Raw genomic sequence first — 27,569 nt, 5'->3', positions numbered from 1 at the left:
TGTTTTTATTGGAAATGAGACTGAGCAAAACTGAATTTCACATTAACAACAAATTCAAATTCAGAACACATATTTGCATTTCACTACATATATTGCTACAGCGTGTGACAAATAAACCTTTAAATCCTTGGTCCTTAATTTAAATGAATTTGGCTGAACTCCTGCATCATACTGAGCTGCAAATATACAGTCCGTGTCAGTTTATAAAATACTGTACAAGTGCAAATTTGAGGTACTTGTTTATCTGGTTATTTTTTCAGTTAATTGATTAGTTGTTTGGTACATAAAATATCGGAAAATGGTGAAAAATGTCGATCAATGTTTCCCAAAGCCTGAGGTGACGCCTTCAAATGTCTTGTTTTATCCACAACAGTTCACAACCCAAATACATTCAGTTTATTGTCACAGAAGATTAAAGAAACCAGAAAATATTCACATCTAAGAAGCTGGAATCAGAATTTTTACATTTTTTTCTTAAGAAATTACTCAAAACGATTAATTGATTATCAAAATAGTTGGTGATTAATTTAATAGGTGGCAACTAATCAATGAATCGATTAATCATTGCAGCCCTAAAATATTGTACTTTTTACTCCACTAAACACTGTAACTAGTTACTTTATAGATTAATACTTTACTTCCAATCTGTATCTATATCTTATAGGCTAAAATAAGAGACACTGTTACAGATCAACCAAACAGCAGTAGTGGAAAGTAACAAAAGCACTGTACTTAAGTACAGTTTTGAGGTACTTTACTTGAGTATTTCTATTTGATGCTACTTTATACTTCCACTCCACTACATCTCAGAGGGAAATATTATACTCTCTACTCAACACTTATTTGACAGCTTTAGTTACTTTTCAGATGAAGATTTGACACAATGGATAATACAACAAGCTTTTAAAATAAAAAACATTAAACCAGAGGTTTCCAATCAAGTACGGTTCTTCATGCAGGACTTTTAGTTGTAATGGAGTATTTTTATATTGCTGTAATAGTACTTTTACTTAAGTAAAGGATTTGATTACCAAATATTGTACTGTTCACTCCCCTCAAGTCACCTGACATCTCTAGAGAATAGCTACTTTACAGATAAATGTTACTCACAATCTGTATCACCATCTTGTAGGATAAAATACATTGTTACAGATTAACCTATCAAATAGTTTAGCTATGTGAAATAATTAAAATTACTTCTACTTCATACAAGTAATATAATGCAGTTTATATATAATGCATCAATAATACAAATCCAAAATTGTAATATCTGGCAATGTAACAGACAGGAGCCATTGTGTCTGAAGTGTTTCATACTTTAAGCACATTTGCTGATAATACTTTTAGTTATGTAACGTTTTTCACATTGTGGTATTAGGCTCCTTCCAATACTTAACTCTTACATAATATTTAGGGTCAAATTTGACCCATTTTTACATTTCAGAGCAGTAAAAACACCCTTAACACTTTTGTCTTTTAGCCTCAAATGTTATGACTTCTCCTAATGTGACCCAGAATATACAAAAATGGAAATATTTCAAATTTTAAAAACATTTTTTGTTTTGACTCATATTTATTAAAGAAAAATCAAAAATCACTATTGCACCCTTCACATTCAATATAATTCACTGAAATCGTTATGTTCTCCTGTGTTATGTGACATAAGACCATTATATAGTGTGTTTGTAAATGTTTTTTGCTCCATAAACAGAAAAAAAAACTAAAGAACAAACTCTCTCTGCTCTTTGAAAGCTTCATTGAGGATTAATCACCAATTTTATCTGTGACTGATGAGGTATTTATGAAAGATTTGTGCTTCAGAAATTTGGTATAGAGACTAATTATGACTGTGAAGTGTACAATAATACAATAGTAGTGTACAATAGTAAACAGTATGTAAGGGTTAAGTACAGGATCTGAATATTTTGGTCAGTGTCAAGTACAATCAGTAAAAGACTGATGATGCGCTCAGTTGCCCTCTTAGTGGTTTGTGCAGCAGTGACAGTGCGACAGGAACCGGAGGAGGAGGAGGAGGAGGAGGAGGAGGAAAAGGAGGAGGAAAAGGAGGAGGAGGATGGATAGAGTAAGTGACGACGGTGTCACAGTTTACCACTAGGTCAGTTTCACGGTATCTAGCGTCGCAAGCGTAAACACACAGAGAGGGAATAATAGAGGTAGAGCGGTAACTAAAACACCACAAGAGTCTTAACTGTTGGTCGGACAACTGTCTTCTCCTTCTTCTCGTTGTCGCTCCTTGGGAGGAGAAAGGAGGTTGAGGATATTATGGCTGCACTTTCCCCACAGATCCGAGGACTTCAGACAGATGAAGAGGTAAACTAACGCCCCTGTCACATTTGCCAGCGGTTAATGAGCCCGCTCATGTGACCGCGTCGGTAGCCTGCTGGCTAACTAGTTAACGCTAACCGCTGCTAAACTGCCACACACGGGATTGTCATGGAAACTAGCCTAGCGAGCTAACTCACTAACTTATCTAACTATAGCTGCTTCACTTAACGTTATTTGTCTTTTTGGTATTGGGCTGAAATGCGTTACTCATTGATAGAAAAATCGATGGAATTGATCACCTCTACTTCCCAGCTAATGCTATCACGATTTCACCAAATGAAAGAGCCCTTATGTGGTGACTTTTTCAGGAAATCAGGAAACCAACAGGCTCCGGAGCCGTTAACGCCTCACTGTTGGCCAACGGCTGCCGCCAGGTTGTTGTCAGACCAGGTGTAATGTTGTTAAAAGGCCTTGTAGAGTCTTTTTGAGCAAAGCCAGAGTGATTGATTGCGAAATCCCTGGATGACTCACTTAACTTCACAGTAAAGTGTAAGTGAGTGTGGGGCTATGGTGGGAAACGAGAATAAGTGCCAAGTATTGTCAGGATGTTACATCATCTTGGACAGTAAACAACAGTGATTGTTCTGGGGGGTAGACACAGTATGCCAGTAAAAACTATCATATACGGTATATAATACACTTGCACTGACCATTAACCTTTAATTGTATTTGTTTCTTTTTCTTACCTTGCTGTTTTTGTATTTTGATTTATGTCAAGTGTCTGCTGTAACACTTTAATTTCCCTTTGGGATTAATAAAGTATCTATCTATCTGTCTATCTATCAAAGCACAATCATTGTTAATATTTAGAGTATAGTAGTTATGTAGTAAATGGGCTACATTTTTATAGCACTTTTCTAGTATATTGATCACTCAAAGTGCTTTTACAGTCACACACATTCATACACTGATGGCAGAGGCTGCCATGCAGGGTGCCAACCTGCTCATCAGGAGCGAAAGCCAAAGCGCATTAGTGTTTCTAATGCTCACTCACCCATTCACACACACACACACACACACAAAATTTTTGGTTCAGTATATTGCCCAATGACACTTTGACATACAGACTGGAGGAGCCGGGGATCAAACCACCGACCTTCTGATTAGTGGTGGACTCGCTCATCCTCCTGAACCACAGCTGCCCCCAAATATAGTTTTTAGTTTAAGTTCAGTTTCCAGTTAAGAATTAATGTTTATTTATTTTAGTTTTTAGTTATTAACCTCTTTGAGTGTCCTTATGTTGTTTGGTCTGTGATTTATGTGTCATTTAGCTGCTGTAACACTCTGATCTCTGTCTTTAAATCTCCATCAGTTACCCAGGTAGACTTTGTAAAGATGCCATTATCACATTCATAAACTTTGTTGTTGTTGTTGTTGTTGTTTTGTTATTTAAGGATGAATCCAGAGTCCTAAAAGTGAAAGTCGTTTCTGGAATTGGGCTGGCCAAAAAAGATATACTTGGAGCCAGGTAAGTCGCTGATATGTAGCACTTATTCAAGGCCCAACTAACAACTAGTTAATCTGTTTCAGGTATGTTTTGATGAACTGTTTCATTTATAAAACAGCAGAAAATAATAAAATGTCTGTCACAATTTTCCAGATCCCAAAGTGACTCAAAGATGTTCAAATTACAAACATATATAAAAGAGAAAAACAGCAAATCTTCACATTTGAGAGGCTGGAACCAGAGGATATTTGACATTTTATAATTTCTTTATTTTTTTCATATTTCTACATAATTTTCAATTATTCACCTGATAGTTTTAAGTGTACTTCTGAGTATACATTTTATTCACATTTAATAGGTCATGCCATGCCTCACGTTTCACTTTCTGTAAAATGAATGTCATCATCTTCTTGTGCAACTTCGGTGACCTTTTTCCCCACAGTTTTACTCATTACGGTCAACAGTAAAGCTGGACAATCACAATGTGCTGAAGCTGCATCCTCTGAGTTTTGTGTAGAGCGACAGGAAGGTGATGACAATATTTTCCAATGAGACAACAGTCCGTGTTTGTCTGTCAGTGAGCCATGAAGTCAGTTTGTGTTCTTCTCTGTTATTCTGGTCAAGTCAACCATTAAGATCTTAAAGTAGCGTGTTTGAAAGAGAGACCACAGGTTTAATTTTTACAAATGTTTAGTCCTGATTAAGTTTTTATTGGGGTTGTAAAGGCTCACAGTACATTAGATTAGACATTATCTACAAGAAAAAGAGAAAATACTGAATTCTTTAAACATAACGCAGGAATCGAGAATTCAGGGCATTCATTTCACACATTTTTCGCTGGTATTTTCTCCTACGCAAACAGCTCAGACTTTTGAAATGCTGGAAACTCCTCCAAGAGCAGGAAGTGGTAACGAGTGTCGATTGAAAAAAGCCCCAGAGAGTTCTCTAAATTCTCAAATATAATTCTATTTAGTTCACTGTACACTGACTAATAGCTAAAAAATTACAAACATTTCATGTATTTAAATATGTTTAGTTTTATTGTTTTTCAGCCTCTTTATTCCTCTTTCTAAAAACCCTTTCACACCAAGATTTTGCACTACTTTTAGTTTTCTTTAAAATTATTTATTTGAAAAGCATTTAAAATTTGTATTCATAACATCTAGATGTAATTTAAGAACAGCATCTACAATAATTAAGAATGAATGAATTGTCAGTTCTGTCGGCTGTTCTTCTGTCTCATCTGCTATATGTTCAGTATTTCATGTTATGCCAGAATTGCTTTATTGGTATCATTGTAATGAAACACCAGTCACTTAATACATTACCAATCACAAGACATTGCTGTAGGCCTGAAGTGGCGATATGACCGGGTAATGAGATGTGACTGATTGATGTGGTTTTAATGCATGTCATAGTGCCCTGCAGCGTTGAGAAATTAACGGTTTCAGTAAGTAGCCAGAACCATTATGTTAATGTTTCTCAGATCTGATGTGATCAGATGAAGATGTAAAGTATTTTGTTACCATTTAGACATGAAGCAGAGGACAAACCACACAAACCACTAATACAAGAGCAGGAAGTAGATGTAACTGTGTAAATCTTTTAGAGATGGATGTCTGTCCCAGAGCCGAATCTAAATGTGTCTCTCTTTGTGTGTTACAGCGATCCATATACAAGACTGTCCCTCTATGACCCTGTCAATGGAGAAATAACAAGTCTTCAGACTAAAACAATAAAAAAGGTGACAAAGTGAACATGCACATCTGCAGTTACACCTGTCTTTTATTAGTTGACTCATGTATAATCTTTGTTCTTTTTTTCTTTCCCCTCTCATGTAACCTGAAGACTTTGGACCCAAAATGGAACGAAGAATTCTTTTTCAGAGTAAGTGAAGAAAAATGAAAATTCACCAAATGTGAACATTTTCTTTTTTTTTCCTCACAAAGTGAACAGGAAACTGGATTAATTTACTTTATACTTCATAACATTTGACCATAAAATGCTAAAAATTCATGGGCTTCGTTGATCCTGGCTCATAGTTGCACACAGTAGTTCAGTATTTTTGAGTTTACAGTCTGTATTATGTTTCAGGTTGATCCCAGGAAGCATCGTCTGCTGCTGGAGGTGTTTGATGAGAACCGTCTGGTAGGTCATTAAGATATGTTAAACCTTTTAGTGTGTCGTCCGTCAGACTGAAAAAAGTTTGGTTTTAGCTTGATGTGCTGGAGAATATTTGGCTTTTTTTTTTTTGCTATAGTGCTGTTTATTTCCGACTAAATCTGTTGAGATTGTGAGTTAGTGAGTGAAAGTAGGTGGACTCCACTTCAGAATACATCAGCGTGTATAGAATACTTTGTTCCTTCACAGCCAGTGTTGAAGTCTGTTTTCTGACGTGAAATGAAAATATAAATCTTCATCTTCCACAAGTAAATTCAAACATATCATTTCATTTTTAGTGCACATCACTTTTATACACTTCAGCACACCTTCACCTGCTGTACACGATACATAATAGGTTTATGTTATCATGTATATTGTACTTAAAAGCCTGCTGGCTCTGTAGACTCTGAAAGACCTCAGATAATGAGACAAATATTGGAATCAATTTAAAGAGCTACTCCGCTGTAGACATGTCTTAATTGATAGTTGCAGTGTTGACAGTTGTAACAAATTCAGCATGTTGGACACAGTCCAAAGATGTTCAAGCTACTGTAGGAAATAGTCTCACACAGGTTTGGAAATTTAAAACAGTCAGATTCGCAGATGCTTCGCAGTGGAGCTGTAAACCAATATTTTAAAATATTCCGTTTAGTAACCTAACACACCATAATCAGTGCTGAACAAGGGAATGTGTCATATTTCTGCAGATCGAGTACAGTGTCAGCCTGTCAAAAATACAGCTGCCCTTATTTTGCCACGACATATGTGATATTGTTGGAAACTGGGATACTTTATTATTCAGAGCTGTAAATACGGGCAAATCTGGCTACCTTAAGATCATCCTCATGCCTGTTGCTTACAGTGTGAGGTGATCTGTAGCTAAGTAGTTTCTGTTATAAACACGTGCATAAGGTTGTGGTTTGTAGCAGGAGTTTTAGTAAGAAGTGATCCAAGGTTGTCATGTTTTGGTAGAGTGAGTTAGGAGAATGGAGGCTGTAGAGAATATAGATGCCATGATAAAAGCAAAGTAAAAGCTTCTAGGAGAAACGAGTTGCAGCATATCAGTTGAGCTGCTGACCCAGTTTCATGCTGACGTGATGCACAGCAGGTCCTGGGACACCTGAGTAGCCAAACCACAGTGACACATTGCTGTTGTGTGAGAATTGCGGCTAACTGGGCTTTTTCTGTATGTAATGTAAACATAGCCAAGACGTTAGCCAACACAAGCGGCCCCAGAGTCCTGGTTTTGACCCCACAAAATACTCAACTAGAGCTACAAAGATTAGGTGATTAATCTGCCATCTGGAGTCTTCTGTACACACAACATCCACTGCATGTCTGTCCATCCTAGAAGGGGGATCCTTCTGTTGCTCTTCCTGAAGTTTCTTCCATTTTTTTCCCCTGTTAAAGGGGTTTTTTTGGGGGGCAGTTTTTCTTTATCGAATCAAGGGTCTAGGGATAAAAGATGTTGTATTGCTTTGCAGATTGTAAAGCTTACAGAGGGAACATTTTTGCTCTTTTTTAAGCAAAAATACCAAAAATGTGAGGATATGAAGCTTTCCTTTGTCACACATAATAATAATAAACAGAATTTTTGGGGGATTTTGGACTGTTGACAAAACAAAACAAGACATTTGAAGACATCACCATAAAATTATAAAATTATTTTCTCTGAAGGCATATTGAATGTGTACAATGACATGTGGTGAATAAATTACATATTGTCATCTCTTTGTTTAACTTTACACACATGCACCTCCAGAAGAACAGGAATACTGTCAAGTGTCAAACTTTTAAATTAGAACTATTAGAAAATATGAGCAAAATAACACTTTAATATAAGAAGCTTGTGTAGCCTACACTCAACATTTTGGCCACATATTCCACACCTACTGTATTTTTATGTGTCTAAAAACAACAGTGATTTAATTGAAACAACAGTGGCTTGTAATTCTCTGCACTGAAATAACTGCAGTTTTCTCACTGAATTGCACTTATGAAGAGTTTGGACATATCTTTACCTGCCCAATCTCCAGCAGTGTCCGTGGCTAGATGCTGCTTCATCAACTCGTCCTGTTGGTAGAAGCTGCTCAGTGAACATAACAAGCAGCAGCAAATTAGATTATCAGCAGATTAGTCAAATCATTGCACAGCTGTGTGCCAGAAAGCCATTTGTAACAGTGAATAATCCAGTAATTTATGCACAGTGTGTCAAAATTCTGCACTGAACTAAAAGTGCTCTATCATACAACGTCATGTATTTGTTTTATCCCTCTCCCTCCCTGCTGTTCTCATTATTGTCATTGTCTTGCAGTACTTTATTTATTTGCCTTTGTTATTTTTATTTTCTATTCATATTAGTGAATTTGCAAAGGAGCTTGTAGATATTGAGCATTTGCTGCAGTTTCATGTGTTGCACAATTTTGGTTTGGATTTGATTTTCATCCATGGTCCCTCAGCAGGTTTAAATAAAGCAGCAGCTTTAATCCAGGATTTAGTTTGGTTGTAAAACCTTGTGCTTTCTTTACTCTGTGTTGTTTTATTTGCAGTCTGGTTGGATTCTTCTAGAACTTCTTATTACGTCACTGCTTTACAGTCACATGATAAAACAAACCAGGGTGTGACTGACTCAAAGCTGCCTTGTCATGCTGCAGGTAGACTTCATAGAAATTTGGAGGGCGTGTCAGCACTGTGAGAGAGAGAGAGAGAGAAAGAGAAAGAGAGTGCCTACGTGTGTGTGTGTGTGTGTGCATGTCTGTATGTGAGTGAGGAAGTGAGCATTGGGCAGAGAATGCAGGAAACTTGTTCACATTTGTCTTGTTAGCAGTCGAGTCTGAAACTGTGTCTGTTGATCATGGTCTACTTATTGTTCCTCACTGATGACTACCTCGTACTTTTTGTCACTCACAGCTCGACCTTTCACCTACATGTAGTGCTACTACGAGGTTCAAATTGTCCCTTGATCAACATTATGTTTCATGACAATGTATCTTTAAAACTAACCGCAGTATTACATTGACATTTGCCTACAGGATGAATCCTGATATTTCTGGGAACTGCATGTCTTTCCTTTAGCGCCACTATAAAGCCACAGTTTCCACATTTACCAGAGAAATATCAAAGGATAACGGGCAGATTGCCATGAAATTCCCATCTTGTATTAATTTCCGCCGGCGGTTTTGGACACTTTTGTCTTGTGTCGCACTCAGGCCAACTTAGTCTTAAGCATAGATATAAGGACATGAACATTTGTGCTTCCAGGGGGGACAAACCCTTTTGTTTTTTAATATCTTTCCTCTAGCAACACCATCTTTAAATGTTTAGCACAACCATAAGGCTCAAAGAATACAACACTTTTAGCTTCTAATCAGTCACTTTGTGAATGCTGGAGTGTGAAATAAGTACGAGTCATTTATGCTGAGTTCAGCACCTAAGCTGCTTGCTGAGCAGGTTAAGCTATTTAGTGAATGAAGTGAGAGAAGGAGTGTTCCAGGCGACAGTGATGTAGCAGCTCTGTTGTTTTCAGTGGCTCCACGTTGTTTCATCACCAGCTGGACACACTCACATATGCACAGACTCCAATGGATACTTTGACACTTCCTTCGTCCTTTCAGATATCAAATACTGGGAGACGTTTGTTCAGCAGGCCCTGTATCACCTTCAGAGACAGTGTGAATAAAGGGTTTGTACATGGCATCACCGTATGTGCAAGTTGCCATGATTCTCCTCCGCAAATGAATTGCCATCATAAATTCGCATGAAAAAACTGATAAAATGGGAACGAGTTGTTGTGCAACCAACGGCAGAATTCAGGAAGTTTTTATAGACTGTTGAAGGCTAAAGAGCCTCAGGGACAGTGTAACGTTAACTAACCAAACCTAACTGTTTCCTGAAGGAAAACAAAAAGTGGTGGTTAGATCTGTCCACAGACAGCCAGAAAGTCCTGGTGATATTGATCAGGCTGGCAGTTCTCTCTTTTAAACAGGCTCAGGCATCTGTATGTTTTAAAGCTTAGATTATTGTGATGTTACTCCCCAGATGTCGAGCTACATATATGTACGTATATAAATATAGATGCCAGGAAACTCAATTTCTTACATTTCAACACCCACAGAGCACTCACTGTCTGGTACTTTGTACAGACCATTTTCAATTCTGATAGACTTTTACTTTTTCAAGATGTTGGTTTGTTTTCCCCCTGATTAGAGGCGGCTGATTAGAGGTAGAGTGGGTCATCCACTAATTGGAAGATTGGTGGTTCATTTCCCGGCTCCTCCGGTCCGCATGTCGAAGTGCTTCGGGTAAGATGATGAACCCTAAATTGCCCCTGATGACTGCACCAGCTTGCCGCCATCAGTGTGTGCGTGTGAATGAGTGAATGTGCCTTGTAGTGTAAAAGCACTTTTAGTGGTTGGAAGACTAGAAAGGCGTTATGTAAGTGCAGTCCATTTACCATGATATCTCAGATTTCTTCATTAACAGTAGACATAGCAGGTTTGATTTCTCCACAAACATGAAAAGATGATGTTACTTCATACATTTTAGCAACTCATTAACCTCACTTCATTGCAGCTGCACCTGCTGGTTTACAGGGCCACCCTTTGTCTCTTAATGTCCAGTCTCTACTCCATCCACACCTTGCTGACACAGTTTTTAAAGACACTCACATGTTCCCTAAAGAGTTCAGTAAATATAGTTTGTCCTTCCAGAGTTTCTCTCAGGTACAGTGTTGAATTTATTGTCATATTCATGTGTATTACTACTCATAGCTTGGCTTTATTATTGGCCTCTTACACCATATGACTTGGTGTAAATGTGTGTGCGTCATCCACTCTTATCTCATGGTCTATGCACTACCATTATTTGAACCTGCTTTTGGCTGGATGAGTGATTAATAGCCAGTCACGAGGTTTCCTGGTGCTTCTGTCAGAGTTGTTTTAAAAATGAGTTTGACTGCAGCAGTGAAGTGTCCTCTGGTGAATCATGTCTTTATCCTGGATGTGCTTCTTACTATTACACATTAAACTGAAACAGATTTGGCTGCAGAGTAATGCCCTGAAATAGGCCAGCCTGGCACACAATAGGCTGCTATTAATAAATAGGACTGTCAACAGTTGTGGAAAGGAAATCAGACCAGCACTGACTGTTACATGAGGTGTCATATAACAGGTGTCATGTCACTGTCAAAGCAATCATGGTTCTTTCTCACTCTTCTTGCATTTTCCTGCAGGCAGGCAGAGAAAATGTTACAGTTTACAGAATCAGATTACTGATTTTAAGATTACTGAAATTTTTGTTTGTTTGTTTCTTTGCAAGCAAATATCACCTGCTAAAATATTACATAACTTAAGTTGTGCCTTTACATGAAATCAGATTGATGACTTTTGCGGTTTACAGTCACTTTCCTGCATAGTTTCATGGGTTATGGTGGTTTAATGGTGTGTTATGTGATTTTTGCAACCCAGTCCTCAGTTTCATATAGAATTATGTTGAAAGTCATTCCCTTTGATTTCCTGTAATTCAATAGCAGTGGGTAAAAATATTTGTGGGGGCACAGAGCAGCAGAAACATTAGAAGTGTAGCTGCAGCAGGAAGTAGAGTCTTGAGTGAGTGGCCTGAGGCAGATGTAACAGAGCTTCAGTCCAATATGCACCGTAGAGGGCTACCATGTTGTTTTTTGTTCCAAAGTGTTGAACAGGAGTAAGGCGTCTGGAGAAAACATGGGGTGTTAGATTTGAATCTGACAGGAACTCAGGAGGTACAGTTAATTAGCAGCAAAGCTAAGGTTATAAAGCAGGTCAGCAGTGGAACCTTTAAGTTTTAGTGTCATTTTGTTTTCCGTATAGAGTTTAAGCTCCCTAAAGGGGCTAACCTCTGGGTTTGCTCTAGTTTCAAAGGTCGTATGTTTGGGTCATGTCTCCAAACAGAACCACTGACCTCCTCTGACTAAAAGCTGAGATCAGCCTGGAGAGGAATGTAGGTTGTCACCAGAGCTATTTTGGCAATGTACAGCCACTAATGATTGTGATCACAGAGCGGAGCTCGGAGCAGTTGCTTTGCTTTTCTTTTTTCCTACCAGCAAGTTTTATCATGCAGCGCTCGCCGGCTCAGCAGGGATTAGAGAGTTAAACGAATGGCACGTCGGCTCCGCTTGCATTTTGCGTCAAGGAGAAGCAACACGGACCCTCTGTCAGAGAGCCTCAGCAGCCATGGTGAAGAGAGTGGACTCAGTGTTTCAGCTCAAAGCCCCACAGAGAGTCTGGCGCACAGTTCTGTCCACTTGAAGGTGACTCCTCTGTCACCAGACGATGGTAATTTACAGCGTTACTCCTCAGTATTCATACCCAGGGTTAACACTGGAGGATGTAGTAAAAAAAGTGTTCTGCAGATTTCGCTGCAACCCTGTGGCAAGCTCAGCGGAGAGCTGGATGGCAGTATAGAGGATGGAGAACCCGGGGGTGGTGAAGGAGGAGCAGGTACTGGCTCTGACGGAGGCTCGTGCAGCAGCAGCATGGCCAGCGATGCCGGGTACTGTAGCAGTAACAGCATCTTTGAGCCAGAGGCTTCAGAAAAGCACAGGACCACCCAGGAGAGGAGTCTACTCTGCCGCAAGTCCAAGGTCCCGTTGAGACGGTGCTCCTCCTTGGTAATATTTCCAAAGAGCCCCTGCAGCACTCCACCTGCTTCCCCAGTCAGTCCAGTGGCTCTACCTGTTCTCCCACCAGCGAGGGGTTCTCATCAGCCATCTTTTCAGACATCTGCCGGTGAATTTTCACAGGATGATGAGGAAATGACTTGCAAAGGGTCCACCACCACAGCAGTAAGTGGCCATCGTTTCTCAAAAGGAAGCTGTTCAGCCGAGTTTAGAGACACCAAACACATGGTGCAATTTAATATTCCTTTACAGGATGAACCAAAATACAAAACAGAGGACAGGAGTAAAGTGATGGAACAGTCATTAACACAAGACAGATTAAATCGTCACTCTAGCAGCGTGCTGCTGCACTTTGCTCACCAGAGACCAATTACATCTGGGAAAGGAGCTACAACCACAGCTACAGTCAATGTGGAATATCCTGAGGCTCCTTACCCAGCTGCACATCCTGAGGGTGAACAGGACCCTTGCAAAAAACTGTATCGTAGTACCTCTGCTTGTTTGTTCTCCTCAGCTAAACCAACAGAGAAAAAAGTTTGTTCATTAGGAAAAGGTCAGGAAAGGCCTGAGGAAACCCATTGTCATCGTGCCATTCAAAGGAGCTTTTCCCTGGAGGTGCCCTACCCAAACACTGGAATTTCATGTCACGTTTCAAATCCAAAACTCAGTAGTCCTTGCTCTCCACATGTGCACATTCATCTGACTCCTTGCTGCCCAGCTAAGTTGCCCAGCTCTGTTACTGATGTAAACACAAGCCACAAAGGGAATAATACACCAAAGAACCCTGGTCAAAACACCAAGGTGAGTGTCATGTATGAACCTTTGAAGGAACAGCGTGCAGTCGCCTATAATGTTGTTCAACTGGTTCAAGTAGATTCCATACTGCTTTAGTTGGGCTGCTCAAGTGACATTTTGACTTCTGCCTCCATGTACAGAATGAGATTGAAGTTTAACATTAAAACTTCAAATAACAAAAACATTAATGTTGGCTACATGCTGAATTTTGCATATTGGGCTTATTGATAATAGCGGAAAGTGTATCAGTCAAGGGTATTACTTCTTACACATGTACAGTACTAGATATTTACAATATGGAATAAATATGCTATGATCTCCTTCACTTCCATCACCGTTCAAAACCTTAAAATGCTGTTTACTCAGGGTCTGCCATTAGATTCACCACAAGATAGAGCCACACTCAGTAACTGAGAAGATTGCTACAGCTAAGTCATGCAATTAACAAGCCCAATGTGGACAAACATTCAGCGGTATTCAGTTACATTACAGTAAATCCATTTCAATATTGTTTTCCAAGAAAATTGTGAATGAGCAGGAAAAGCTGCCCCACTTTCTCCTTTTTATGAGTGTGTAGGTTTTGCTAGTGTGTGAACATGTGTTCGTTTTTAGAATAGTTCTCAATTTTTATTATTCTGTTAACGCTATGAGTAATCGACTTAAGTATTTACCCGGGCTAATTTTAGTGGTGGGAAAAGCGGTGCCCCTTGCTGATATAAATAAAGTGCCTCTGAAATATTCCCCCTGACTCCAGATAGTCTGGTGGTCTGTAGCACTGCCCAGTCCCGTGGATTCAAATTTAACAGCATGACACTAGAGCAGCGCACAGTCATGCCAGCCATCTGTGGACATGGTGTGTGAGTGTATGGTGGGGGTAATGTAATGTAGGCAGGACAGGAGCGTGAGCCTTTCCCAGTAAAAGGATGGTGTGTTCCCTTCCCTGTGGGTCCCCCTCGCCTGCTAGGCAGTGTTTGTGAAGTTTCAAGTGTCAGCCCCCCCCCCCACCCCCCCTGCATTTAGCAGGTTGTCAAGTAAGAAAATCTCCGCCGGTAATTAACAAGTGCATCTACTTTGAAAGATCTAAATTTGCTTCTGTAAATCTCGATTATACACACTTTAGCTATTGATGTTTGTCGTCCTTCATGCGCATTTAGTCCAGTGTCATGTCACACATCTACTTCTCTGCATCAAATATTACACACATTTGACTACATTGTGACTGCTGTGCACCCGCAGCTGAGCCGCAATAAAGTGATTCACACTGTGTGAAAATCAGGTGATCAAATGAGTCACCTTCAATATAAAAATCATAAACAAAAAGTGTGTCTTATTTCGGAGAACTTAGAACCATGTAAGAATATTACACATATGTTGGAAATGGGTTGTTTTTTAAAATTAGTATCATTTTATTAACTAGATATGTTTATATGAGCTTTGCACTCACAGATGACCTTCACTTTAGAGCAGTGGTAAAAGAGATCACCTCAGGCTACAACAACATTTTAATATGTCTACTACTACCAAAACAAGGAAAGGAATTTTATAATTTTATGAAATGATTCAAAAAGTAAAATCAAAAACTAAACCTACAATATATAAGGAAAAGTTTACATCATGTATTTATTTCACCGGTAGAGAAACCAACTACTTTTTTAAAAACACAGCTTCACAATCAAAGGAAAAACTGTGAAACCTTTTGACGTAGCTGGCTGTTTAAAAAAAAAAGAAAAAAAGAAAAGAAAGTCCCACAATGGAAGTTTTCATGGAAATTTTTAGGTTAACTGCTCTTATCTGCAGTGTCCTAATAACCCTATATTCCTCACCTCATGAGTCAATGAACAACCAGGTGTGACCACGTTACACAAGAAAGGTGAACGACATTTATCAGAAATCTCTCTGCTGTATTATGAACAGTCGCAAGTCATTACTTGATTGAATGAGCAGGAATTCACTCGATAAGAAGTACCAAGATGTAGTAATAATGTCAAGACCAAAACTTTTTAAGGGTATCTTGTTGAACTTGACCTACAGGCCATTATGGACTCGTCAGAATTTGATAGGCTAACTAGTTTTGTGCAGCTGCCACAGTGTTTGTGGTGGGGGTGGATGGCTTCATTTCCTACTTCAAGTTGGAACTCTTCCAGATTCCTTCAGAAGTGATAACATGTGGTTTTAAGAAATCACTCTCCTACTATGAAAAGAGACCAGCAAATTTCCCAACCTCCTTAACTCTCAGGCCTTAAACTGGTTAATAACTGTAACATAGCCAGCAGCTAGGAAACTATACAGACTTCCTTTCTTTAGCTGTTAAATAAATATGTCCTGGTTATACATTCTCTATCAGTGTAACAAATGAATAATGCAGGCTAACAGACTTAACGTGGCTGCCTCTTTCAGTGACCATGGTTTCAGGTTTGTAAGACAAAAACTTCCCAAATCATTTTTATAGACAATCAAAGCATAGTCTCTGCAGTTCTGTCAATCTTTATTTGCTCCCTGAGTGTCTTATACTGTATATTTCAACCTACTTAATGTAACTGTTTCTCAGACGTGTGAGCTCCTGATCAGGAGTGGTTCATCATCAGAGACTCTGTTTACTCACTCCAATAACTTAAGCTGTGTAGCTCTTCAGAAGTTTAGATTTCACAATCTGCTCTCCACCTGTCAGAAGTAGTTTGTTGGCAACGGATATCGCTGAGCTTGCCCCACAGACACCTAAAACGTGTGTTTGTAGCTGTTTGCCACCGCCTCATACAGGATGTGGTCAGTGTCGCCTAACACCACGTGCTGAAATGAGTTGCATTTACTGTCAAATGAACCTTCAGGGATGCTGTGAATGGGAATCAGTCATTTATCTCTGTTATCATTTTATCACTGGCAGATTTTTAATAGCTATTTTTCATATGTCTCCATACTTCCACTTCCTTTTTGTCAAGCTTGGCCTCTCCTCACCCTAAATCCAGGAAGTCTGCGATGGAAAGATACTGTTTGTGTATTCTGTTCGCTACAGATATAAAAGTGACTTGCTTGACTTTTTAATTTGTAGTTGTGTATGCATTACTGTTTATGAAATACTGAGCTGAGTTTTGTTTTGACAGAAGGATCAGTTGTCCAATTAGTCTGTGAATGTTTGTTTAGTCAAGCTTCTGAACATCTGAGCAGACTGTTAAGTTATGAAGGGCAGCATTAGACTTCTGAGAGATACAGAAATAGTGGATGACTTGTTCTGCGAAGTCTAAACTTAAATATACTGTAATTTTAGTTTTAATGGAGGGGGAATTTAAGTGAAGGTAGATTTAATCAGTGCTGACTCATACATGTGAATATGACACTAAAACAAACTTGTCATCATTTTAGATGTTGTCAGTAGATATGAATGAATGATAGGAGGATATTAAAAAAAAGCGCAGTAATCCTGAGCAATACACTGGTGACTGAAGCTTCAGCTCCATGATATGCACTTGAATTAATTTGCTTTAACAAGATCTGAGAATCAATACCACAGATTAACCTTGCAGACGTGTATATATATGTGAGACAGGACGCTAAAGTGTAGAAATGTCCTTCATCAGTCGGAGTGACTTTGTTTATTCATGTCTTCATATTTTAGAAACTCCTGAGTCTCCTCTCAGCTTACATTAACTGTTGTAAACGTAAATACAAGGGGGGCGAAGAGACGGTTCATTGTGCTGTGTGAAACCTCAGTATTTACTGTATAAACTCTTGTACATTCTGGTAAATCTCCTGTACTTCTGGCTTCTTTAGGGGCTGTATGTAAGCATGACAAAAGACACAGAAACCAATTACCAACGACTACCTTCATAATATCCTGTGGACTGTGGTGTGTAAATAAATATAAAAACTACTTAAATGGCTTTCCTAAAATGCACTGCAACCATAAAAAACAACAACAGCTAAAGAATAGCAAAAATACCATACGGCCCTTTGTTCCAATTTTGGTGACATTAACATTTGACGTTGTTTAGATCAAACAATTAATTAATTGAGAAAAAAATGCAGATTAATTGATAATGAATATAATTGCTAGTTGCTGCAGTACTTTGTACACTTGTGATTCCCATTTAAACTGGCAGAGTGACTTACAAGAAGTGCCACCGTTGACACCGAGTAAGATTTAATCCCTAGAGCAACAAAATTGCAAACAATCTGTAGAAATACTTGTATGTCTTCACTTGTTTACTTGTGTCTTTTTAGGCTTTTGATCAATCAAGAATTCCATAATTAGCAATATTGAATGTGAAACCTAGAAAATGTATCATGGTCTTGGTTTAAAAATCCAAGTAAAAAAGGGGCCCACCATTGTGGTTTGAATCTTTTTAATGTACATGTAGGGGAGATAATTAAAATACACATGAGGATGTTCTGACTGCTAGTGTACACGGAGACTTTCTCTCAGACTTAGACTGCTTTACTTGGCTGAACTATTAGAAGTGCAAGGGCAGGACGAAGGAGGCCTCCCATCTATATTTGTTCACGTAAACACTGTATACCGCTGTTAGACAGTTTGACCTGCCGGGAGTGTTAATTTGGTCACGAACTGACTAACTCCCACTGTGCGGCGTGTTTGCCTTCAAGACTGTAATGGCCGCGATAAAGGCATCCAGTGAATTGTGTTCAAAGCAAAGACAATTTATCCGACAAATGCTACATTATTTTAGTTTATAAAAACACAGCGCAGCCATTCATTGTAGGCTGGTAAACACATTCCTATCTAGGCTGCATACTAAATATATACGGAAACAGATCAAGTCAAATGACTCATTGTTTTCAAGTGGGGAAAATAGTGCAGCGTTTGTGCTGTTTGGTGCTTTTCCTTGATTGAGGATAAGAGACGCTCTGTGTTTCACCTGATGATTAAAGAAGAAGTAGATGTGCCAGATGATTTTTTGCAAGAAAAATGATACAATGAAGATATGACAAGAGATAAAATACAGCTAAAAATCACTGTAAGTAGCACAGACAGCCTGTGTATTCCTATTAGGGAAATGACAGCAGTTCTCATTACTCCCTAGATGGCTGAGTAACAGAACATGTCTGGGCCAGTCCTCTGTGTGTGTGTGTGTGTGTGTGTGTGTGTGTGTGTGTGTGTGTGTGTGTGTGGTTAGGGGGAGATAATATTGTGATGATCCTGACATCTGTGTATGACTCTCTCTCTCTCTCTCTCTCTCTCTCTCTCTCTCTCTCTCTCTCTCTCTCTCTCTCTCTCTCTCTCTCTCTCTCTCTCTCTCTCTTCCTGTCAGACACGTGATGACTTTCTCGGACAGGTGGATGTTCCCTTAAATCAGATACCGGTGAGTCTTTAGTTGTTTGCGGACAGCCGCTGTTGTATATTAATTTACGTAAGTTGAATGTAATTTGTTTTGCCGTGGCATTTACTGTACAAGCACTTGACCTCAGTCTCACTTGTGTCACACGCACGCCCTTATTCTTAGTGTCTGTTCCACATCGTTGTCTATAGTTATGGAAACACAGTCCGTCATGTTTATGTTACGTTCCTGCTTTTGTTTTGTAATAAATACGACACCCACAAATTAGTCCTCATGGTACATGGTCACCATCATTTCATGTGATAGTATCTTTAAATATATTCTGTTGTGATACAGTGCCAGCAGCTGTAAACCTGTTTGAAGAATTAAAGATTTCCTTTTATTGTTTTTTTTTTTTTTTTTTTTCTCAGACAGAAAATCCTAACACAGAAAGGCCATACACATTCAAGGATTTTCTGCTTCACCCACGAAGGTTGGCATGATTTCATGGTTATTTAAACTTTTGTCTTGTTTTACATTCCATTTTTACATTATGTTGGCAGCTTTTTTTTTTTTTTACAGGAGAAAATATACATGTAGACACGCTTTTTAAACATTCATGGCAGTATTTCTTTCTTTCTTTCTTCTATAAAACATTTCTTTTGTTTGTCACTCACACACAGCCACAAGTCCAGAGTTAAGGGTCATCTGCGTCTCAAAATGACCTACCTGCCAAAAAACTCGGGTTCAGAGGAGGCAGATCAGACCGAGGACACGGATGTAAGTCTGGTTTACGGTTGTTTATCGTACATGATTTAAAAAAAAATATCACGTATGCTCTTCAACCTTGAGTTCTTTTATTTATTTTGTTGGCATTTTTGGCCTTTATTCGATAGGGAAAGTTGTTTATGACAAAGGTCCACAGCTGTAATCGAACAGCAGACGTTGCTGTTATGTGTTATGCGTCTTAACCAGTAGGCTACTGGGACGCTCTGTGTTTAAATTGTGTGCTCACTAATCTTTCTGACTTATTCATAATACTATGTGGTTTTTCCTCAGATTGGCTGTGTTTTAAGTCCAGTCAAGTTAAGGGCCTCAAATTACCTTTTTAGATCACCAACCAAAATGGTTACACGATTTTAAAGCCACCAGCCTCTACTAGCCAAAAATAAACCAGATTCTGAGTTATTGCATGTAAATATAACCAAATCAAATTTACGGCAACCTTAATAGTAAACAAAGGCAACTTGAAAAATAATTCGTTTTTTTTCTTATACGAAATATTTTTAATAAATTAATTGATTCTAAATAAATTAATACAACTCTCTTTTCTACTGACATCTGAAGAGAACTACTACAAACTACTACAATGAACTACAAACATTTAAAGACACTGGATTATTTAAATGTCAACTGTCACATTGAAAAGCAGGTATAACCCAGACCTTGTCACTTGTTTTCACCATACACAGTTAAGACTATGTTAAGTCATAGCAGTAATATGAGTTATGAGTAATATACTTGGATTGTCTTCTTAATATAAGTTTTGGCTATAAACACATCATCCGGCTTATATTTATTCCACTGTGTGTCCCTGGCCTTTGTAAAACACGTTGACAACCTCCTCTTAATGATTTTAAGCCAAATGGGAGCTCTAGCCAGGTTCAGTGTCAATGTCAGCGTCTGTGCCACCCTAACTTTGTTTTGTTGTTGTTGTTGTTGTCCTTGTCCTGCAGCCTGGTTGGGAGTTTCTGGAGTCTCAGGACATGTCTGGTCCCAGAGAAAGCCAGCTGCTGCCTGCTCTGCCCCCTGGCTGGGAGGAGCGGCAGGACAACCTGGGAAGAACTTACTATGTCAACCATGAGAGCAGAACTACACAGTGGCAACGACCCACAATGCAGTAAGATTGCTCCAAAGCATAGTTTCATTACTTTGATGTTAAATGGTGCAGTACTGATGGTGAGTGTGTGCGTGTGTGTGTGTGTGTCCTAAACAGGGACAGTGATGTGGAGACCCAAAGAAGACAGAACAATAACACGGAGGGGGAGCACGCTTTTATTACACGCAGACAGATCTCAGACCACGATGAAAACACCACACGAGAGTCTCCTGAGGTATTTTTTTAACACATTTGAATGTGCATTTGCATGCCTTTTACTATTTAATCCTCGTTCTGCTTTACTGAGTTCTGTTCACACCTTCCTAAATTTTTCCATCCTGCTCAGAGAAACAAAACAGGACATTTTTCAATCCCGGAATGCAGAGGAAAATGTTTTCAGATGTCGACAAGCAAATTTAAGAGGCCTGATTCAATATCTCATATGGAAATTTAAGAATGTGACATAGTCTGTCTACAACACAGTTTTTTAAAATACTTCTTAGGTAAAAGGCTAGGGATGGATGTGTTCTTTAATTATATTTTGATCAGTTTAATTTATTCCACGTTTGCCCACAAATTGTGTTTGGTTGTACAGGTTCAGCCTTGCAGTTGGATAGCTACAGTATGTATATAGATGCCATGTTGAAACCAGGTGTTTCACTGGTGGTTTTAGCAGTTTTGGGTTTTTGCATTAACACCACTTTCAATAACCATAAACTAACTCTTAGGTTTCCTATAAAACAGAGCTCACAGTGGCTTAAGCTGTATATTTAAACTGAGTAATTTGGCACAGCTGTTATTGTTGCATTTGACCTTGGATCAGTCCCCCACTGTATGTGCTTTAAGAGTCTCCTCTATTTTATCTTCTAGAGCTGGGAGATTATTACAGAGGACGATTCCACCTTATACCACAGCAACAACCAGCTCACAACACCTCCACCTCACACGCCTGCGGAGTTCCACTCGTTCTGTGATGACCTGAGAAGCATTCACATTACAGGGGCCACAGCTGGCGAGCAGCGCACCTCCCAGACGGTGAGTCATGTTTTTGTGCAACACGAGGTTCTTGTTACAGAGAGTACAAGCTAGGGAGACTCTTAATGAGATTAATATGAACCATGAGCTTTCAGTGAGAGAGGGAGAAGTGGAAAATATATACACATTAATGTCCAAGTGATCAGTGTTTGACATCCTTCCCCTCGGCTGCAGGATCACGCTAATTCAAGTCATTCCAGTCTCAGAGGAAGTGCCCAGACTTCAACAGGAGAGGAACATCCTGTTAATCCAGTGGTGAGTGTTTTGCTTTCTGTTGAAATCACTCCCTCTTAGGTTTTACCGGCCCTTCCTCACATCAATATGTTGCTGTTTAAGTGCACAGCTGTCAGTGATTCACAGTTATCTACTTCATCACGGTGTCTGTCAGTTATATATTTCTTTGTTGGATATTGTATTACTTAATGAGTTCAGTGTTTTCAGTATGGATCGCTGTATTTTATTTTTATGGCATTCAATAGCTGCTTCCAACCTCAACTGGGCTGCCTTCAGGCTGGGAGGAGAAGCGGGACAGTAAAGGAAGACGCTACTATGTCAATCACAACAGCCGAACCACAACATGGACACGACCCCTCGTTCAGGTACACAGTGGGATTATGTATTGAAATTATTAGGGCGTATAAGTATGTATACAGGCCACTACATGACCATTTTTAAACAGATCTTTTCAGTTTTCCATCCTACCTTTCTATTATGAATGTGAAACCTAGTTATATTTTATATTTAATCAGTGGTCTCACACCAATACCTTCTTTATATTTTGTTTTGTCGAACAGAGAACCTCAGAGGCAGCAGCAGCAACAACAGCAGCAGCAACAGCAGCAGCAGCAGCAGAACAGAGTGGTGCTGGTTTATCCCAGAGCCCCTCACCATCCCTACCACCTGTGTCCCCCGACGAGTCTCCTCTGCACACCCCAAGCCAGGAGGCCACATATGAATCTGGCTTCTTGCCGGCTGGTTGGGAGGTCCGCAGTGCTCCCAATGGAAGACCTTTTTTCATTGACCACAACACTAAGACAACTACCTGGGTGAGAAAGTAGCAGACAAGGTGTTAAGGTGGACCTTTACTGTACCTCTAAGGGATGACGTTCCTCAAATAGCCACTAGAGGCTTCAAGAGTGTCAGTGGACCTCCAGTTTCTCTCCAGAAATGCAAAGCTAGTCAAGCTAGCCAACTCACCCAAAAAGGCTGCCTAACCACAACAAAAAAGGGAAGAGCAAAGGAAAAAAGGGGTCAATTTACAGTACCTGAAAAAATAAATGTAATGTTTCCCAGATCCTCCAGAACCTGTCCAATTTTTGGTTCAGTCAGTCTCTCCAGTGGCATGATGGCAGCAATGTGTGAAGTGGACCATAGCAGTTAAACACACCTCTTAGCTAAATAAAAAAGCGGTAGAATTTTTAAAACTGTATGGAGGCCAAGGAGGGAAAAAAACTAGTTTGTGCTCTTGATTCCAGCATCCATAGGAGGATGAAAGTTTTGTGATGAAAAAGTCTGTTATCCCGTTAATAACATTTCAGGGATCTCAGAGATAACACAGTATTGTGCCTGCAAGCCAAAATAATATAACAAGTCAATATAAAACTTTATTAAATCCAAGTGATCCCTAGTGAGGGTGTACGCAGGACAAGAGAATGGCATGAGGGTTAAATAGAGGGTACATATTACTAAATTGAGCACACAAAATATTAAATTGAGAGCACAAATTCATTATTTTTTTCTCCATGGTCCGTCCTAGGCTGCATAAAAATATAAACATGGAGTCCATGAAAACTAATTTCCATTAACCTCTTGAATAATAGAATGATTGTCTCCAGTATTTTAGAATTTTTTTTTTTTAAATCGCTATATTGAGTATAAAGCACATCCTGTAATCTAAATATTTCACTGGACAATTTTGTTGATAATTTTCAATGAAAAATAGACTCTTTAGCAGCCTATAGTACCTCTGCCACCATTTCTTATGTAAACATTTCCTGTTTGAGTGAAACTCATCCTGTTTGTTTGCCTCTGAGCAGGAAGATCCCAGACTAAAGATTCCTGTGCATATGAGGAGGAGACCCTCACTTGACCCATCTGATCTCGGCCCGCTGCCCGTAAGTTCATCAGTTACAGAAAATCAGTGAACAAATCAATTGAAAGGCATTTATCAACATTAAGCTTTAGCGCTCAGGCTAAAATGATAGATGGTGCTTTAATTGTTCTGTGTTGAAGTGAAATATGAGAGCTGTTTCGTTTTCCACAGCCTGGTTGGGAGGAGAGAATCCACTCTGATGGGAGGATATTCTACATAGATCACAGTGCGTATGACATCTAACACTAAAAACACATGTGTGATAATGGATTATATGGATTTCTTCATGAATTCATGGCTTATGTCACATTGTATTTCATAGACACCAGGACCACACAATGGGATGATCCCAGATTACAGAACTCAGCCATAACTGGACCAGTGAGTATAGATTGTATTTGATATATTATTCTTCTGTAATATGATATTAACATACAATAAAATCTCTATTTATAGCTCACAGGTTTCCTGTAAATATGTATTATTGACTACAATGTAGGTCATAAGGTTATGATTGATTTGTTACTGAACACTGTCCTTTTTATATTTATTTATATTTTATAGGCAGTGCCTTATTCCAGAGATTATAAACAGAAGTATGACTACTTCCGCAAGAAGCTGAAGAAACCGGTGAGTGTCTTCAAAGGATAACAATCGCTACCACTGACTTTCAAAATACTTAATAAAACTATTCTAATGAGGACAAGCACTGTCTTTTCTCTTAATATCAGTATCTGTTTCAAATACGCTGTGTTCATTTCATCTGGAGGTGATTATAAACTTTCTTCTTGTATTTCGAACACAGGCTGACATCCCAAACCGTTTTGAGATGAAGCTGAGACGAAACGCGGTGCTGGAGGACTCGTACCGACGCATCCTCTCAGTTAAGAGAGCTGACCTGCTGAAGGCACGACTGTGGGTGGAGTTTGAGGGAGAGAAAGGATTGGACTACGGAGGCGTGGCCCGGGAGTGGTTCTTCCTCATGTCCAAGGAGATGTTTAACCCATACTACGGGCTGTTCGAGTATTCTGCCACGTGAGTCCAAACACTGTTTGCAAACAGAGGAGAAGAGATCGGAAGCGTGTGTAAATGAGTATAGATATCCATAACAGTCTTGTTTCACACAGGTGTTCTACTTCCTCTTTTTTGACAGATTTAGAAAATGTACATGTGCCCTGATTTATCCTACAGAACAGTAAAAATACATTCAGGACTCCTGAAATATACAAAAATATAACTATAAAATATTACTGCTTATTATTTGCAGAGTCCATATGATTTTTGTTGTTGGGAAGATTCAATTTTGTTTACACTGTCAAAATCAACAAGAGCAGTCTGGAAAAAAATGAGTTGGGATCTGGTTCCCTGTGGAGCAGTTTATGCTACTTACACAACAGGGGATGAATATCAATGAAAATACAGGCTTCAAATCATTTATTTGTAATTAAATTTTACAACCACAGACGTGTTATATAAAAGAGCTGTGATTATCTTTAGGCAGCAACAGGCTAATTTAAGGATCTCTTCACCTTATTTATGATCTGATCTGTCTTTCAGGGACAACTACACTCTGCAGATTAACCCTAACTCAGGTTTATGTAATGAGGACCACCTGTCCTACTTCAAGTTCATCGGCCGTGTGGCAGGCATGGCCGTGTATCACGGCAAACTGCTCGACGGTGAGTGCTCCTTGGTAGTATGCATCATGAAAATATGTTTGAAAAAGTAGCAGCAACAGAAAAAGGATTGGATCAAACTGAGGGATTTTATAGGTTCTGACATCTTTGCTTGTTCTTCAAAGCTTTCTTCATTCGGCCTTTCTACAAGATGATGCTGCAGAAGCCGATCACTCTCCAGGACATGGAGTCTGTCGTAAGTGTTGCATTATTCCAAAATATAACACCTTGAATCAGGATCTTCATATTACAGGTAATCTGGAACATGTTCACTTTGTTGAATGCGTTTGTTGTTTTTTCAGGACAGTGAATATTTCAACTCGTTGATGTGGATTTTGGAGAACGACCCAACAGACTTGGATTTGAGGTTCACCATCGATGAAGAGCTGTTTGGACAGGTTTGTTCAATATGTTTTCTTTGCTTTGACACTTTTAAGTTCATGATAATTGGTTTTCTGTGTAAATCACGTTACATTTGCCATAATTCTTATTCAGACTCACCAACATGAGCTGAAGCCGGGAGGTGCAGAGATTGTTGTCACTAACGAAAACAAGAAGGAATACATCCAGTAAGGAAAAAAAGCACTTTTCTCAAACTAAAATCTCCTTTTAGCATCTTTTAAATTGTTAAATTATTTGATGCTAATCTGCTGTTTTGTGCTCGACAGTCTGGTGATGCAGTGGCGGTTTGTGAACAGGATACAGAAACAGATGACTGCCTTCAAGGAGGTAACAACTGTCTTTGATGCATCAGTACCACAATTAAACCATTTAAAGTATGAATGAAAATCTGATATATTTTTATGTTTTAGGGATTCTTTGAGTTGATACCACAAGATCTGATCAAGATCTTTGATGAGAATGAGCTTGAGGTGAGTTTTCAGTCCGTCCAAAGTCCCGAAATCTGTCATATTCTTCCCAGAAAGATGAATAATAATCTGCCTACCTGCCTTCTTTTCCTCACCAGCTGCTCATGTGTGGTCTGGGAGACGTGGATGTGAACGACTGGAGAGAGAACACAAAGTACAAAAACAGCTACTGCTCCAACCACGTAGTTATCCAGTGGTTTTGGAAAGTAAGTCGACTTTCCATGCCTGGAGCCAATAAGCTGAGCTGTGGCGCAACGTGTTTTGTTCTGCATTAAGAGGAGCTTTGTATTAGTTGTTTACTCTGTTTGTGTTCTTATAGACGGTGCTGCTGATGGATGCAGAAAAGAGAATCCGGCTTTTACAGTTTGTGACGGGCACATCCAGGGTCCCGATGAACGGCTTCGCGGAACTCTACGGTGAGATAAAACGGAATTTTGAAGGACGCTGTGTGTGGTTTGCATTTATTGTTATGGCTGATAAGTTCTTCATGCAGTGCTTATAATTATTTTCAGCTTACTCTTTGATACACCTGTCTTCATTAGACAGTTGGTTTAATTGAAGTTCTACATGTTTGTCTGATGTTTGATGGTCTTATTTTCCAGGGTCTAACGGGCCGCAGCTGTTCACCATCGAGCAGTGGGGAACACGTGATAAACTGCCGCGAGCCCACACATGGTGAGCACTTTTCTTAATATCTATCACAGTTATTAGTGAAGTGATTTAGACCACTATGACCTGTGTTGCAATATTCAGTGTGTGCTGACATTTAAAGGCTAAAATAGATCGAGGGGGAAAAAAAATCTGCTGATTGGTTTCTTATGTTTTGCAGTGAGACATTTTCTTTGCTTTTATTACAGCTCTGTGGAACCTTTGCTAATTTTATCATGTTAATTTGGCTAAGATCACCACCTTACTCAGACACGGTTACATGCTCTCTGAGATAATAACAGTGGGTTGAAGCCCTCTAGTGGACATGAAGACATTTATCTGTCTCACGAGTACGTGGTACAAGTGAGTTAAGAAAATGTATGGCATTCATTAGTTTTTAGGTACTTGCATACAAGCGAAGTGGTCCAGACAGTCTGCCATCTTCACAAAGGGAGAAACACTTGTTTGACTTAGAATCATAACATCTTAATCTGAATTCTGAGTTTAAATATGAAACTGAAATCAACTAAAATAAGATAAATAACTTAAACAAACTTAATGCAAAATTAATATTCTGTCCATTTTGTTCATTATGGTCATGGCTGCCAATTTACTTAGTTTTTCTTACATTATTATTTTTTATTAGCATATTTTTGCACAGCAACTTCTACATGACAATAGTTGCCACGAAACTTCT

General features: G+C 39.1%; 1 protein-coding gene across 2 annotated transcripts in view; it reads left to right on the top strand.

Annotated features, from left to right (window-relative positions):
• The first annotated feature begins 1,617 nt into the window (after positions 1-1,617).
• nedd4a (NEDD4 E3 ubiquitin protein ligase a) overlaps positions 1,618-27,569 on the top strand; it is a 29,248-nt gene continuing 3,296 nt past the window's right edge. The window contains exons 1-28 of one of the 2 annotated variants that reach the window (XM_044348516.1): positions 1,618-2,331; positions 3,741-3,814; positions 5,459-5,537; positions 5,642-5,680; positions 5,888-5,941; positions 18,668-18,718; positions 19,105-19,166; positions 19,357-19,453; positions 20,410-20,573; positions 20,670-20,787; positions 21,423-21,587; positions 21,762-21,842; positions 22,067-22,186; positions 22,382-22,633; positions 23,624-23,701; positions 23,851-23,905; positions 24,002-24,060; positions 24,244-24,309; positions 24,485-24,714; positions 25,237-25,358; positions 25,481-25,551; positions 25,658-25,753; positions 25,851-25,924; positions 26,024-26,084; positions 26,168-26,227; positions 26,323-26,430; positions 26,544-26,640; positions 26,827-26,899. In XM_044348516.1, the coding sequence (XP_044204451.1) occupies positions 2,284-2,331; positions 3,741-3,814; positions 5,459-5,537; positions 5,642-5,680; positions 5,888-5,941; positions 18,668-18,718; positions 19,105-19,166; positions 19,357-19,453; positions 20,410-20,573; positions 20,670-20,787; positions 21,423-21,587; positions 21,762-21,842; positions 22,067-22,186; positions 22,382-22,633; positions 23,624-23,701; positions 23,851-23,905; positions 24,002-24,060; positions 24,244-24,309; positions 24,485-24,714; positions 25,237-25,358; positions 25,481-25,551; positions 25,658-25,753; positions 25,851-25,924; positions 26,024-26,084; positions 26,168-26,227; positions 26,323-26,430; positions 26,544-26,640; positions 26,827-26,899 (2,654 nt within the window). In that variant the 5' untranslated portion in view covers positions 1,618-2,283. Of the gene's footprint in view, positions 2,332-3,740; positions 3,815-5,458; positions 5,538-5,641; positions 5,681-5,887; positions 5,942-11,503; positions 13,413-18,667; positions 18,719-19,104; positions 19,167-19,356; positions 19,454-20,409; positions 20,574-20,669; positions 20,788-21,422; positions 21,588-21,761; positions 21,843-22,066; positions 22,187-22,381; positions 22,634-23,623; positions 23,702-23,850; positions 23,906-24,001; positions 24,061-24,243; positions 24,310-24,484; positions 24,715-25,236; positions 25,359-25,480; positions 25,552-25,657; positions 25,754-25,850; positions 25,925-26,023; positions 26,085-26,167; positions 26,228-26,322; positions 26,431-26,543; positions 26,641-26,826; positions 26,900-27,569 lie in introns of those variants that run through there. The other variant, XM_044348507.1, reaches the window with a different exon arrangement.

The sequence above is a fragment of the Thunnus albacares genome, chromosome 1 (genome assembly GCF_914725855.1).
Source record: "Thunnus albacares chromosome 1, fThuAlb1.1, whole genome shotgun sequence".
Classification (NCBI taxonomy): domain Eukaryota; kingdom Metazoa; phylum Chordata; class Actinopteri; order Scombriformes; family Scombridae; genus Thunnus; species Thunnus albacares.
Note: the sequence above shows the minus strand (reverse complement) of the source record. Positions and strands in the feature narration are given on the sequence as shown.